Below are 14,910 nucleotides of genomic sequence, written 5' to 3'. Positions count from 1 at the left end.
AAGCAAGATTTACTGCCTGGGTCAGCTGTCTTTTTGACTAAAGTGCAGGACAGCATCCAAAACACAGCCATCAGAAGTCATCGCCAGGAGTTACAGCATTCACACCGTAGAATTCTACAGTATACACTACCTCTTCATCGCTTTCTACTTAACTGAACTTTGTTTATTTTACACTGTTGTGCAACAATCTGCAAATTCACCAGCAGCGTTGCATATTTTGAAGTAATGTTAGGGTAATACAAATCTACAGATAATTATGATGTAAGCACAGTAGTAAATGGATCTGAAAGGCGACGAGAGGAAATAACATGGAGGCTGTTAGGATGCACTCTAGCACTAATTGAATGGATAATTTCATTTCAATTACTCATAATAAAATATTTTTGGGATGTTAAGACCTAAAGGATTATATTTAAAATAATTAAGCATCTTTAGCCCATTCTGTTACGCTCCAAAAAAGAAATTGGCACCAAAAGTTGGCCGCTAAACAGCGTGAAAGTATTTGCCTAAAATTCAGCCATTTACAGAGCGAAAATAGCTAGAAGTACTCATTTTATTATGATAAAAGTAAGGGCTAATGAGCGAAGCAAAGTGCGTACTACAGACATGCCGCATCTCTACTCGTATGTAGGCAAATGCATTACCTAAGAAGGAAAGAAAAGGAAAAACTGAACTTGCTGTGACGCAACACAAAAACATCACTGTCACTCTAACTCCTTTAGCACTCAGTTTTCAATCCACCTGAGAGCATAAAAGATTTTGCTTATTTAAAATCATTTGGCGAGGAGACGCTTTGACTGCAGACAGGTGGTTATCACAACCCTCTCTACCCATTTGTATTCAGTAAGGCAAGCATACGGCGATGACTAAATAACAATGCAACTTAATTAAAAATTTAGAGAAGATTGAACCGCAAATTAAAGCCATATGCGGTGGACTTGAGAGAGAGTACTTTCTCAGATAAAATATCCGCATGAATAAAGTTGGCTGAAAAAGCTATCCTATGTTCTTCTAAAATTTTAAATGCATCAATGGATAACCAGAGCGATCAAATTTGATATCACAAGAAGTGCAAGGGAAGGGATGAGGCATTCCCGGAAATTGGCTATCAAATGCAGGCCTCCGGTGGGAAAATTGAGCAGTTCCAAGTGTCTAACGTCCTTACTTTTTAAACGAAAGATAGGCGATTCTACTGAATTAGTCAGATTCCATTATAATTAAGAGCCTGACTAGCCTTGGTCGTGCGGAGCTGAGGGACTCAAAAAGAATTTAGGAACTAGCACCCCATGGGAATGTTCATGCACACACTCAAGTTGGTGGCAAGGCTGAAGGCAGTGTTAACGCCAGCAAACAAAAGGAATGATAAAGCACCCCTCAGCTATTTATTATGAAGTGCTTCAAGTTACAGCATAACAAAACCACATTCAATCATGCTAACACGATTAATGCAGCTAAACAAACTTTCGCGTTACATTCGAAAAACTTGTCATATTTTTAAACTGACAAAGTAAGGGAACTTTACGCAATTTTTATAATAATTTCTGTAAAATGTCCTTGTTTTGAATCCTTATTTAAATTTAACTCTGCACACACAGACAATTACGAGCTGCCAGTTCAGTTCTTGCCTAAATGCCGTTATCAACTTCTAATGATGTATAAGATAAACACGGATGTATATTAATCCCGCATGTATGAAGGAATTTCGTCAATACATCAATGTCTACTATGGACCCTCAATTGTTATAGTTGATCTTAACCGCGGCGAGTTTTCGTCTGCCTTGCGGCGTGTGTTAGGAGGGTAGCCTGCGGCTAATTGTGCAATGGATGATGTCGAGCTGAATAAGATTTCTCGGGATCCTAGGTTTTCAGGGCGATTGAAGAAGAAAACTAAGAAGGAAAAGGAGGCCTTTAAAAACCTTTTTGAAGGTCTCGAGGAGGAGGGATCCTTTAAGGACAAGCGAGGTCGACCGTGGTCAAGTCGACCACTCAAGTACGCAAAACAGCTAATTGAGAAGGAGAAAAAGGAGGTGGAAGAAGAGCCCGAGGATACTGAATCAGAATCTGACTCATCAGAGGTTTCGGATAGCGATTCCTCTGATTCTGGAGGCGAAGCTGTAGAGGAAAGTCTTGCTGACTTACAAGGTAATTACGCCTCCACTTTAGGTCTTAAATTGCGTAATCGGATTGAATTTTAGACGCTGATTGGTATGAGTTGGTGAAGGACGCAAAAGAAGTAGAGGATGCAACACGTAGGCTGGCTGTTCTTCACTTTGACTGGGACAACTCCAACGCTGAGACTATCTTCCTAGCTTTGGAGTCATTCCTTCCACCTGGGGCGTGTTTAGAAAAAGTTACTGTGCGTTCCATTTTTTGCTGACGAATATCACTGGTTTTCGGGAATGTAACCGCTCAATTTTCTGTAGATATACCCCTCGGAGTATGGGATGCGGAAAATGGCGGAAGAAGAAAAGCATGGACCGCGTGACATCTGGGCAGACAGTGAGGGTGAAGAGGGTGAGGAAGAGAGGGCCTTAAATCAGAAATTGCCGACGGATATGGATGCTGATGAGAGGAAGGCGTGGAAGTTGACTTCTGTGCGGATGAGACGGCGTTTGCGACGGTACCAACTGCAGCGTCTTAAGTATTTTTATGCCATAGCAGAGTTTGATTCTAAGGAGACCGCGGCTACTGTCTACGAGGCCTGTGATGGCGTAGAGTATGGTAGCACTGGCATTCGCTTCGATCTCAGATTTGTCAATGATGAGGAAGAGTTTTCGGTAAATTTCAGTATTTTCTTAGTACAAGTAATTGCCTAAGTTATTTCAAAAGATGTGGGACATGTAAGTGGTATATTCACCTTTCATACTCTCAGTGATTTTAATAAAGCTCGTTGTATACCTTGTCCGCCTGTAGATTGTGGAGTTAATTAGTTCTTTGATTACCTATATGTACGCGTTGAGTTACAGAGAGGTGATTTTTAAAAATTGTTCCTGTTCTTGTATTATCCAGGTCTATTAAAGTCACTTGTCGTCTTATCTCAGTAAAATAACAGAACTATGTTAGAACTAATGGATGAATTCTCGATTTTAACCGGTAGCGATTCAGCAACACCGTCTTTTGATGTTAGTCTCATTGGCTTTTAGACATGACGAGGGTAGAAACCGTGATGAGATAGCGTTTATTTTGCTCATCGTGATTCTAATTATAAAAAACTGGCATACTCAAGTAAGAAACATATGGGCACTTGAGTGGCCAATCTTGCAGAGCCCTGGGGTGCTTATTTATCTCATGAAATTGCTTGACGGGGAGCTGTGTGACGAAGTGGTCTCTGACGAGGATTACTAAACACTTTTACGTCAAAGAAAAGGCTGGCCAGAGTATACATCTACCCTCGCGTAAAAGGCATTGAAGTTGAAGGAAGTAATTCTCTTAAATCGGTCAAGTATGGTTTGAAGCTCGTTTGGCGACCCTGCTTTGTAATTAGATTGTTTTAGTTCTTCATGGAAGCCATCTTCTCGTATTAGTCGTGACACACCTTTCTCCGGGTCTCAAATGGTTCCTGAACTCGGATATGGACGCGGCCTTGTTACATGTCTACTGCGGCCACAGACAGAATCGATTAGACCAAGCGATTTTTCACAAGTATAACCAGCTACTAATAAGGTTGAACTTATGGATTCACGCTCCTTCATTATCCCTCACATGGGCAGCATTCACCCTTACTGCTCAAGCAGGTAGGCTGCAGAGCCATCCAGCATGTATACGGCGTAGAAACTCGAGCCTCTGCGTGCAAGGTTCGCCGAATCGCGTCCACTCTTCACATGCTGCCAGTGCTCTGGTTCCAAATGATCTGGCAGCAACAATCTTGAAGTGTGTAGCTGTTTTTACTGTAAGGTGTAACAGGAAGGTCTTCGAGAGGCTTTTTGATGATGCAGCTATAAGGAGCTGTTTTGGAGGGTGACTGCCTTAACGGATACAACAGCTCCCACAAATTCCCAATGTGGAATACTGGTCGCTGTTATCGATGTTACCCGGCTTCGCCAAAAGTAATGAACAATCAATTTTCCCACAATTGATGACGAGTGGTACATAAAGTACAATACTTATGCGGCTCTGGTGCATCATCGAATGGGTGCAGATGTTCTGCAAGGCATATCCAACGCGGAACCTGGATATTTTTATCGCTTGTAGCTCTCAAAGGCACTCCTAAAAAGTAATCGTGTGTTGCACCTTTTCATGTGTCCCATCCAACCCAGTTTTGCTCTCCTTCAGGCGTTGATTCCACACAACCTTTGATTCGTGAGCTTCTAAACTCTTCCACAAGGTTAGTAACCTCCCCAAAGTCTAGCTAGGGTTATCTAGTATTGTGTTCCTTCGAAATCGCCTTCTTAGTGCTTGCATTTCGTCTCGATCGCTGGTGTATGCTTTCCATCGTGGAGTATAAGCTAGGTCAGTAAGGTTAGTGACGCCCTTGTCGCTAATAAAGTGTGGCTATCCATCGCAACTCGGCTTGCGTTATGCTTTTATAATGGGGTAAAACCCTTTAAACCGCCTGTTCTTCAGTTAGTGTACTTTTTTGAAAAAGCCTGCAATTATAGTTTTAAAGATGTACGGGTCTGGCTGATGGACTGATTCAAAGTAGCTTCATGTCATCAGCCGATTGGATCAGCGCTTTTGTGATGTAGGACTTGAGGCTCGATTCATCCACCGACTAGTCTATACAGATTTGGCGATAACATGCTTTTCTCCAAAACGGTGTTCCAGGATTCCAGGTTCTAGGGCAGCGCAGGGGCGCATGATTTCGGAAGCCTCGCCTATAATTTGAGGTAATATATCAGTCAGGCATGATCTTCGTCATAGTTGGCTATGGTTGCATGGAAGTTTTGGATGAAACCATAGCAATTGGGCAAACGGCAAGAGGGAAGCTTCACACAGGTTCGGTGAAGCTGAGCTATTTTGCATATATCACCTGTTCTTTGGGGTTCAGCTGGAATGATGCAGATTGTGTGTTTTTTGAGAGCTATCTCATTAAGAGGACTGACTATTACGGTGGGTGACGAATCGGTGTAATTTCGTTTGGTGTCTAGTTGGTTAGAGAAACGCGATGATGTAGACGAATGTCACGATTAGATTTGGTGGAACTTTCTCCAAGTTATTGAGCTTTCCCCAAAATCTTTATGGCTTCTATACGTTTTAAGACCCCGGACTCTATCCCGGGCTGGCGAATCTTGATTTGAGCTTGCTTTAGGTCGCATTACAGCTGGCTTTTTGACATTAGGTCCGCGAAGGTAGCGGCCTTGGAACTTTTTACACTATTGATGCCTGTGTACCCTTGAGGACGCGGAATTGAGGTTGACAAAGACATTGGACATGGTTCAGGGCCAGCAACCTATTCTCACTAATTTAGGCGCGCGACCTACGCAGAACACGGTGATGTCCTAGTGGGCAGCCGTGTTTATTTGTCACGCCTTATCGAGTGAATAGCCACGAAGTGAGTGTGATTTAGTAACTCAAGGTGCCATTTTGGTGAAAACTTCTGCTTGTAACTTGTATCGTTCAAATTAACCGTCTATTCTGCGTGCTCAAGGTGCCAAACGAGTGGTCGCACGTGGTGAGCGAATGCTGTGAGGTAAATCGGGCCAAGTATAAGCCACGGGTATTCGAGAACTCTGCCCTTCACTCCACTCGCATCGCTCTGGGCTGGGATTGCACGCCTGCAGCCCGCACCCAATGGCTTCGCGAGCAATTTGAGGCCGAAGCGGAACCGCGCAAACTCTTTTCCGAGGGCAAGGCAAAGGTGAGTAGTCTTTTACCCTTTGTTGGCATGCCACATCACAAGAAAGTGTAGGTGGAAACAAGACGTAAAGAAGGCAGATAGGCAATAGGTGGTCATGAAGCCGTTTGAACTCATGGAAACGCAACCAGTAAGTATTAGTGGGAACAGTTAGTAAAGTTTATTTAACTGTGGGGTAATATATTCTACAGCTCGGGGTTCTGAGAGACAGATAGATAGGCAGAAAACCGACGATATACATTGTAATGACACAATTGAAGTCTTTCACAATTGGTGACGATACTCAATAGGACAGCCATCGACATAAAGCTTTGTTCTGCTTTAAGGGTCGTTTGCAGACATCTTTTGTCAATCGTGGAATGGTTCGACAACAAGGAGTATGACCGACACAATCAAGGTCGCACACACACGTACACAGAGAGTATCGTTCGTCTAGCGACCAAATTATCTCATTCGATTGGAGTGGTGCAGGACAAATGTGGTCCCCAGTGTTGATGCTGTCTTTAAACGATTCTTCCTATTCGAATGTCTTCACTACTACTCATAACAGCGACTACTTCGGCGCTACTCGGGAGACACCTATTGTAGCGGTCATTTGTAGCACTCTCAAATACAGCTAAGAATATCCTATTGTGCTATTACCATCACAGCGTAACATCCGAGTTATCTGTGAAAATATGCATCTGAAATTTAAGTTTGTTATCAACATACAGAGAACTGGACGATCTTCCAGTACGGCAACTTCGAAGTTCCTCCAAATGACGTGCGTACTAAGATGATGTTAGTCGACAGCTTTGCAATGATGATAGGAAAAGCTGGAGGGCTAGAAGCGCAGGCTACATTACCAGGAACAATTATTGCCCCCATTTAACCCGTCTTCTGTTTGTGCATTCCAGTTGAGTGAGTACCTGGCGTTGTCTTCTAGTGGTCAGAGCACAGCGGCCCCCTCGGATGTTGACGAACCGGGTCCTGCACCAACCGTGCCTCGTATCAGACGCCACCGACCTCAGAAAGTCCCGCCTGAGGAGTTGAGAGCCGCCCTTCTCTCTGCCATTTCGGAGGGAGATGTCAGTGCAGCTGAGGTTCGTGTTCCCTTGGTCCTTTTCACTTGCTTTTCTCCCACGTATACTCTTAGAAGATCTGCCTGTTACACTGCCCAGTCAGTCGATATTAACGAAGGTACCACTTCGTAACTACTTTATTCTAGCTGAATGACACACAAGTGGTTAATTGTCTAGCTTGGTTACTCTCGTGTGTTTCCTGCGCAAAATCTAGCTCGAGAGAATTGACAAGCTCATCTATTTGAATTGGTGGACACCGCGCCGCTGAACAAATATCCTTAGTGGTGAAAGCTGCACGACCTCAATATTGCTTTATTCTGGTAAATTGGTAGGTGGTGAGGTAACAACTTAGTATTCTTCTCTTTCCCAGGGTCTATACGCTGGTGAGGTTTATGGTCTTGGCTTTGCTTACTTTGGTGGGATCACAGTATGCACTCATTTTATGGTCTCGGAGAGTTTGATTTATATTGCCCAACGTCTAACTGGTTATTTGATAATGGATTGTACGGAAATAACGTTTTGGGGGATTAAAACGTACTTAGAGAGGGTGGAGAATGAGCTGAAGGTGAAGCACACTTCGATATATCATTTGTCCATACAGTATATCTGTCAACCGATCCCCCTTACTTATTTATCCATCTGCTCATCCATTTCAAATTTCGGGTGAGATACTTGGTGTGTAATGGTTCCAAGTCTATGATCCTCCTTGAAGCAACGTTTCCAACTTTAAAAATTTACTTAATTTCCAATTTTTCCCTTGGTGTCTTTTGTCCCATCAGAAACCACTGTCGGGTGAAAACGAGAAAGATGACAATGTTGATGATGATGACGCCGAGTCTGAGGAGGAAGTACTTGTGGCCGATCTCAACGCGCCCGAAGGTGCTTCTTCATCCGAAGAGAAGGAAGAGGAGTACGACCTGACAGCCGAAGACGATGACACCGCACAGAAGAGGGTAGGCAAGCGCGCAGTGTTGACCTCTTCCGGTGGACGCAAAGCCGTTGGCAAACGACGTCTCCCAGAGGCTGTTGACGACGACTCCGACTCCAGTCTCGATTTTGATGATATGGAGGACCGTGTGTCTGACGTCAGTGACGAGGATATGTCCCGTAGGCGGCGCGGCAGTCGGGGAAGGATTGATGGTGACATTGACAACGATGACGAAGCTTCTAAATCGGAGAAGACGAAGAAGCGAAAATTGGCTATGGTAAGCCAGTCTGTTCCCGACTTAATCCCTTGGCTTCAGTGCAGTTAACGACGAATTATCTTCTCTTGCAGAGAAAAAAGGCACAACTGAAGAAAAAGAAGCAGGAGCGAAATCAAGAGAGAGTGAAGAATTTGGTACGTGCCTTGCACTACTTTCATTTTCGTCCCTCCAAGAGATGCTGTTAATGGGGTCACTGAAAACATTGATTCAGTTAGAATGGCATCATCTCTTGGCTCTCTGTATCCTTGAGCAATGCTTCTTTCCCCGTTACAATTAACTACGCAGGAGGATTGTTTTTCTACACGAGTAACTTTTTAAAAGAACTTAAAATTGACGTTGATATAAAATTACCATAGTTGAAGAGTGAATTTCTATCGAGTAGATTAAGATAGTTCTCAAACCGTTTTGATAATTCAATATTAGTTGCCACTTTAATCCCTTCTGGCCTAAAGTTTGCTGCCAGCGTCGCATACATTCAATGCACCGATTTCCTCTCATCTCATCCGTCACACATATGCGACACGTTCAGTTAGAGTATTCAATTCGTACGGTTCACTGTTGGTATCGTAACACAACGTGCAACCTTACCGATGGTCTACGTATAGTTTAAAATTGACGCAACCATCTCATCCATCATAGTTACTTTAAGCTCGCCATTGCTGCCTCCGTACACTGCCTTGGTCTCGGTTTAGTTCATTGATGGTCAAGACTAGGATCCTTCGTATAGCCTATCGAATTTTTTTCGTCAAAATCGCCTAATTTGTAGCTCGTCTCACTTCCTTCACTGAGTGTAGACATGACTTAGCTGAGAAAAAACCTACATGTCTATCGCAAACCTCCTCCGAGACGTCAAACAAAGTTCTTGTCTGGCTGCTTGTGAGAGTGAGGTGTTCCATTTCGGGCTTGCGCACGCAAGCCGTGAAAAAACATCCTCGCAGGTGTAGATCCCCGCCTCAGTTTATGATACTACTTATTTTAGTGGACGGGTGCCAACGAGACAGACTCGCGTTTTGACATCTTTCTGACGGATCCAGCGTTTGGGGTGAGTCAGTTGCACCGCGACTACCGAGAGGCTGGCGAATTTCTCAACTTCATGCGACGTCGACGCGAACCTCTGTTGAAGGCCAAGATGAGGGCGGAGGAAGTGAAAGATTCATAACTGCTGCTTTGTGTACCTTTGCTACACTTCTGTACAGAAAAACGCATAAGATAAGCTCATTTTCTAGCGTATTGAAATTGAATTTGTATTTGAACTTCTGCTGAAAAGTGCGGGCTCACAATCTTGTTAAATCACTCGTTTTTGTCGCAGTTTGGATAAAAATTTAATGTTTTTATTTAGACATTGAGATAGTGGTCACTTTATAAGTTTTTTGTAGATAGGGAATTCAAAGTTATCTGTTCCATGCCCTCTATTGTTATCTCAACTTCCGATGGTGTCAATCAACTACTTGGAATATGTTTTCGTCGTTAGTTACTTCTGAGTTCTGATTGTTTTGCAGTAACACGCTACATGAAAAGACCCTTACTTACAAATTTTCTGACAGGTTTTTTGATAAAGGGGTTTGATATTATAAGGTTTGGTATTTGAATTTGTCATTTCAATGCCTACCAAAAAGCGGGTTGGTTCAATTTGCTCTCTCTATACTCCGGGCTTTGTTACTGAAAGTTAATAAGTAGACTCTTCCATTGAATTAAACAAAATTTTATGCATCCGATATAATTATGTTATGCGCAAAGAATGGCCTTATGAAATAGGAAATAAGACTAATAAAAGGTCAGGTTTGAAATCTACATGCGTCATTTTGTATTTCGAAAAAGACAGCCAGACAAGAAAACGAGTTCCATTTGTTTGTGGACTTTCGATGTTTAAAGCTTTAAGTGTTCGGTAAGTTTTTTCAATGATATTTTAAGTTACGTGACCTCCTATAAATTGGAATACCAAAAATTTGTTTCAAAATCACATTTTAAGGTTGGTTGTACTACCGTCTTTATTGAGCGCCGCTTTTATGTAGCGTTTACGCATAGTGCTCCCCGACTTCCCTGAAGACAAAAGAAGATAATGCTGGGGTAAGATATGCATTATTGACATACAGTAGGGTTTTGGGCTACTAGCAGATCGGGAGATCAGCTTACTCAGCGAGGGTACAATAGCAGAGACCCAAAGTGGTCCCTTTACCGTAACCGAGGCTTAGACAGACAATCAACCTATTACACAGCCCCTTCCCTCTTTGAGAGTCATCCTCGGCGCTCCCCCTTGGTCAACCTTCCGCGTCAGCAAAGCACTCACAAGCCAATCGTGCCAGCCATGCAACTTGCACCTGAGAAGATAGTTGACCGCAACGTCCCTGATCCCCCTTTGGCATTTCTACAGGACCTGGAGTTTTATCCTGTATGGGCGCTGCACTGGGAGGTGAGGGAATGTGCTGGACATCACGCATGTCCATCGCCGGTCGTAGGAACACTGGCCTAAAAGTGGAATCATTTAACGAGGCACAGTATTTAAAGCACTTTTGTGCGGGTAGGATTTCGTGTCCATTCCTCCTTGCCACTTTTATCTAGCTCCAGTGCTGCCCAGCCATATCTACGGGGGTTCCATCCAGCTAGTAAGGTAGTGGCGGAGGTATTGCGAGTTCGCACAATTACTATCTTCTTACAGGTACGGTAGACAGCTCTGTAACTAACCTTTCTAGATGGATCACGCTACTGGGCTAGTTGCTGAAGGCAGACGCCAATTTCAGCCCTTCTAGTTTTCAGGATCGGATTCGCTTTCCACTACCACAAATTCGGTACCCCAGGACTTTCCTAAATACGATAGAAGCCACAATACTTGAGCCAAATAGATATATTGGACATACAGAAGGGATTGGGGTTACTGGTTAGGTCCGGATGCCAGCCCACCCGACGAAAATACATTGGTGCAGGCAAAATCTGTGTGGTAAACAAACAACCAATGCATTCCACACATTCTAATTGCAAAAGTTGCATTTAAAAGTCATAACGGTGTCATGGGGTTCCTTTATATGTTGACATGGCGATTTGACATTTAGTCTAAATGTTTGCTTGCTCTCGTGGGCACTATGGTCTCTGCAGGTTGTGTTTTCACTCGACGGTGCGGCCTTTGTGCTGAGCCAGTGGCGTTGAAACTCTTCCAGACGCTTGTAGTCTGCAGTCTGTCACGCAACTCTGGCTTATTATAACTTCGAGGAAGAGTTGAGGTGCTACAGTTAGTCGCGTTGCCTTCAAAAGGTATCCAGGTAAGCAGAATTTGGAGGTAACAAATCTAACCCCCAGCAGATGGAATGTGAGGGTAGGACGCACGAAAATCTTTTTAAAGCTTCTTCAGAGTGTCTTATAGGATTGACGCAAGATTCGCGACCCAACGTCAAGTAAGAAGCGTTTTTACATTATTGAACTTTGACAAGCTTCGTTTGACTACTGGTGCAAGTGGAGGGATTTGACATGCCTTCAGGGTGTTCATGACAGGGCTCTTTGCAACGTATGCGATCCAGCACTGCGATGTGATAGACGTCGAATGCAGGCGTAGGTGATGAGATGTTCGCTTGGAGAGGACGTTTTTGAATGTTTTCGGTCGCCATGGTGAATGTGAAAGGGTATTTTGAGCCGATTGGTCTACGGCGGGCGGCTCTTAACACGGCTGTAGGGGGAGCTGTTGGCAAATTTCACCGCCTGGTTGGTCGATTCTGTCAAGCCCAGACAGCCAGTAGAATGTCAAGACAGAACTCAAACGGCAGTGGTGTAAATGCCACTATTTACTTTAGAGACAATGGCAAACTAAACATTGACGTAATTTGTTGGCATTTGGCAAATAAAGCTTTCTTTGTTGACAATCCGTCTGCTTAAAGACGGCAAATGATCTGGTAATTGAAAGTAATTTTAGAACAAAAAAAACCACTTATTGCCTCAAGTTAGAAAAGCGTATGACATCAGTGTATTTTTCAACGTGAAGGGGAACATTGCAGAACAAACGCAATGTCATGAGTCTTTTCTGAAGATGAAAGAATCCATAACGCTAGGTCAGAATATGTATCATTTACGCACAGAAGGGCTGGGGGGGAGGGCGGGGCCATGCCGCCTGGTGGAAGTACAATGGTGGAGCCTTAAGTGCCCACGAAACCAAAACGAAGAGCAGAACGAATAGTCAAAGTATTTTACAAATAAGTAGTTGGTAAGGCTTATTGTCACCAGTAAATATACACGGGCAAGATCCATGTGTTTGACTTTCACAACCTTCCAAGTTGGTGTAGGCTGATCACGGAGCGAAATATCTCAGCAACGGCATGGAATTCTTCCTTTTTAGCAATGGAGGTTCCTCCTCCCCAAGGTGTTTCATCTACCTTTGAGTGACTTACTGCCAAAAGTATGTTTTCTAAACCATTTCTGAGCAGCATATTGGACTACGATACCTTCTCCAATTTCACGGGAAGGCTCTGGGATCTAGCTGAATCACACCCATTAGTTCCAACCACCAATTGTTATTGTTGTATGGGGTACAAGAAGTCCCGTTATTAACAGGCTGACTCATCAGACCCATACTTTATAGTCCCTATACCGTACAAACTTTTCGATCACCCAATAGTAATAATCGAACCTTAAAAATACCGCTGATTTTGCTTCTTCCAAAGCTTAAGGGCATATCATTGTAACGAATAGACAGCCCGAAAAAAAAAAACATTTTCAATTGGCAAATTGACGGTATTCTGGTTTAAGTTATAAGCCTTGATGAATCATTTGGTTAGTTTTTTTTCCTACAAAGGGCGCATTAAAAATTATTGACAGCAGTTTATAATTCTCCTTGAAAAGATAAAGGCAGGAGGGGGAGGTGAGGTGGGGTGGTAATTTGTCGTGTCTGAAAATATGGCACAACAACTTCCGTCTGGAAAATCCACCGTCGGACATTTAGTAGAATCAACGTCTTAAGAGGGGTGAGTGATAAATCTACGTCGACGCTTTTGCATTCGGATGTGCCGGAGGAAACGAATTAACCGCTCCCGGTTCGTGGAGGAGCCTGTGAATTCATTTAAAAAGTTTCAAAGGCACCGCACCGAAGTGCAAGATGCAGATCCCTCTGAGCGACCAGTCGACTAAAGCCATGACCATGAGAAAGGAAAAGAGAACCCTGGAAACAACTACCGCAAACAGAACAACAAAGGTATTGCACGAAGCCTAAATAAACATTTCGTGTTTAATCACATCGGTCTTAAGTTTAACAAAGTATGCGCAGGGCGAATGTTAAAGCCGGTAAAAAATAACACGGGAGTAGAGGCTTGAAATCGTTTCGGGAGTAGACAGTCACAGAGGAAGGCAACAATGAGGCGGAGGTTAGTTCGCTCAGTTAGTTAGCTCAGAGATGGCCTAAACAACCGTTTCCCACGAAAATTCTCCTTGCTCTCGCCGAGAGGGTTTACAAACCTTCCAACTGGCAGTGCGGAACAGAGACACCCCATCCGACCAAATAATGTTCCACATTAACAATAATAACTCCCAAGGTGAAATCTAGAATGGAGCTCCGCTTCCTACTAAACTTCATTCTGGCGGCAAACATCGAGGAAACTCGAAATGTGAACAAAGACCCAATAAATGTTTGTAGTGTCTAAAAGCATCTGTTCTGCCAAACACGGCAAAAAACCTTTCATCCAACTTGCCAGCACGCCCATCAAGCACAAAATAAGACCAACTTCAAATAGCGAATTTCAGGACTATCACATTTTAAAAAAAAGTGGCATCAAGGATGGTCAGTCAGGAGACAGGGGAGACCAAAAGAGAAGTGAAATGCGTGAATTCACACACACACATGAAGGAAATGCAGACAAAGCCGATGGTGGAACGAGATTATATAGGCGGAGCGGTTGCAGTTAGTGGCATGGGCCTCCTCCTTTTTATTCTTCTCTATACACATTCAGACAAACGAAAAAAGAGGGCAGGTGCGAGGGGGAGAGAGGGGAGGCTAGTAGAGACCACAGCCCCTCAGGTTGTTGGCGATGATCACGTCGGTGACGGCGTCAAAGACGAATTGAATGTTGTTGGTGTCAGTGGCGCAGGTCTGGTGGCAGTAAATCTCCTTGTTTTGCGACCGGTTCTTTGCCTCGAAAGAAGCCTGAATGTAAATTGCCGCCTCCTCGTACGTCTGTTTGCCTAAAATTACATAAAACAGTACGATCAGAGTCAACGTCATCAAACCCGCTTCACGACTGGTCTGGAGGGACACCTACTGGTCGCACCCTGGCCTTGGAAAGAACAAGGCTTCTAGCACTGTGGAGGCAGATAATTTAACGTGTTCAGTCCAAACTAGTACTACCAATCCGTCAGGTACAAAAAGGGATGCTAATAGGACAGTATTACAAGCAGTAGAAACCGTCACGTGCCCTATTAAGCAGAGTCGGCGCACGACATGCTTAAGTCATTTAAGTCGACATTATTCAAGGCGGTGAAAAACAGCAGTAATGCGTGCATAGAAAAGCATGTGACGATGAACCCAAAGCTTCGTGTCAAAATTTGCTTAGCAGTAAGACCCTGCGATAGGAAAGAAGGGCTGGCAACTTACCAGGATACTCGGGAAAACAGACGGTGAGAGGCGAGCGTTTGATCTTCTCCGCAAATAGGTCCTTCTTGTTCAGGAAGAGGATTATACTGGTGTCGGTGAACCACTTGTTGTTGCAAATGGAGTCGAAGAGCTTCAACGACTCCTGCATCCGGTTCGTGGTCTCGTCCTCGTGCAACACCTGGTCGTACTCACTCATGGCCACACAGAAGATGATTGCTGTGACGTCCTCGAAACAGTGGATCCACTTTTTCCGTTCCGAACGCTGACCGCCCACATCGAAGAGTCTAA

At 43.9% G+C, this 14,910-nt stretch overlaps 2 protein-coding genes across 2 annotated transcripts in view; one reads left to right on the top strand and one right to left on the bottom strand. All coding sequences in view use genetic code 11, as the record gives it.

The window, feature by feature from the left end:
- Positions 1-1,820: 1,820 nt before the first annotated feature.
- Positions 1,821-9,219, top strand: EGR_07087 (Pre-rRNA-processing protein esf1; the record flags this gene model as incomplete). The annotated part of the gene is made up of 8 exons (XM_024496336.1): positions 1,821-2,142; positions 2,196-2,356; positions 2,424-2,777; positions 5,588-5,797; positions 6,691-6,876; positions 7,635-8,060; positions 8,132-8,194; positions 9,040-9,219. The coding sequence occupies 8 exons, from the start codon at positions 1,821-1,823 to the stop codon at positions 9,217-9,219; spliced, it is 1,902 nt and encodes a 633-aa protein (XP_024349263.1).
- A 4,806-nt stretch (positions 9,220-14,025) lies between these two features.
- Positions 14,026-14,910, bottom strand: part of EGR_07086 (Guanine nucleotide-binding protein G(o) subunit alpha) — a gene marked incomplete at both ends in the record, with an annotated part of 10,845 nt that continues 9,960 nt past the window's right edge. The window contains 2 exons of the mRNA XM_024496335.1: positions 14,026-14,213; positions 14,623-14,906. Of these exons, the coding sequence (XP_024349262.1) occupies positions 14,026-14,213; positions 14,623-14,906 (472 nt within the window). The remainder of the gene's footprint in view (positions 14,214-14,622; positions 14,907-14,910) is intronic.

This window comes from Echinococcus granulosus (assembly GCF_000524195.1).
Source record: "Echinococcus granulosus chromosome Unknown EG_S00069, whole genome shotgun sequence".
NCBI classification, from domain to species: Eukaryota; Metazoa; Platyhelminthes; class Cestoda; order Cyclophyllidea; family Taeniidae; genus Echinococcus; species Echinococcus granulosus.
This window is presented reverse-complemented; position numbering and strand designations above follow the sequence as displayed.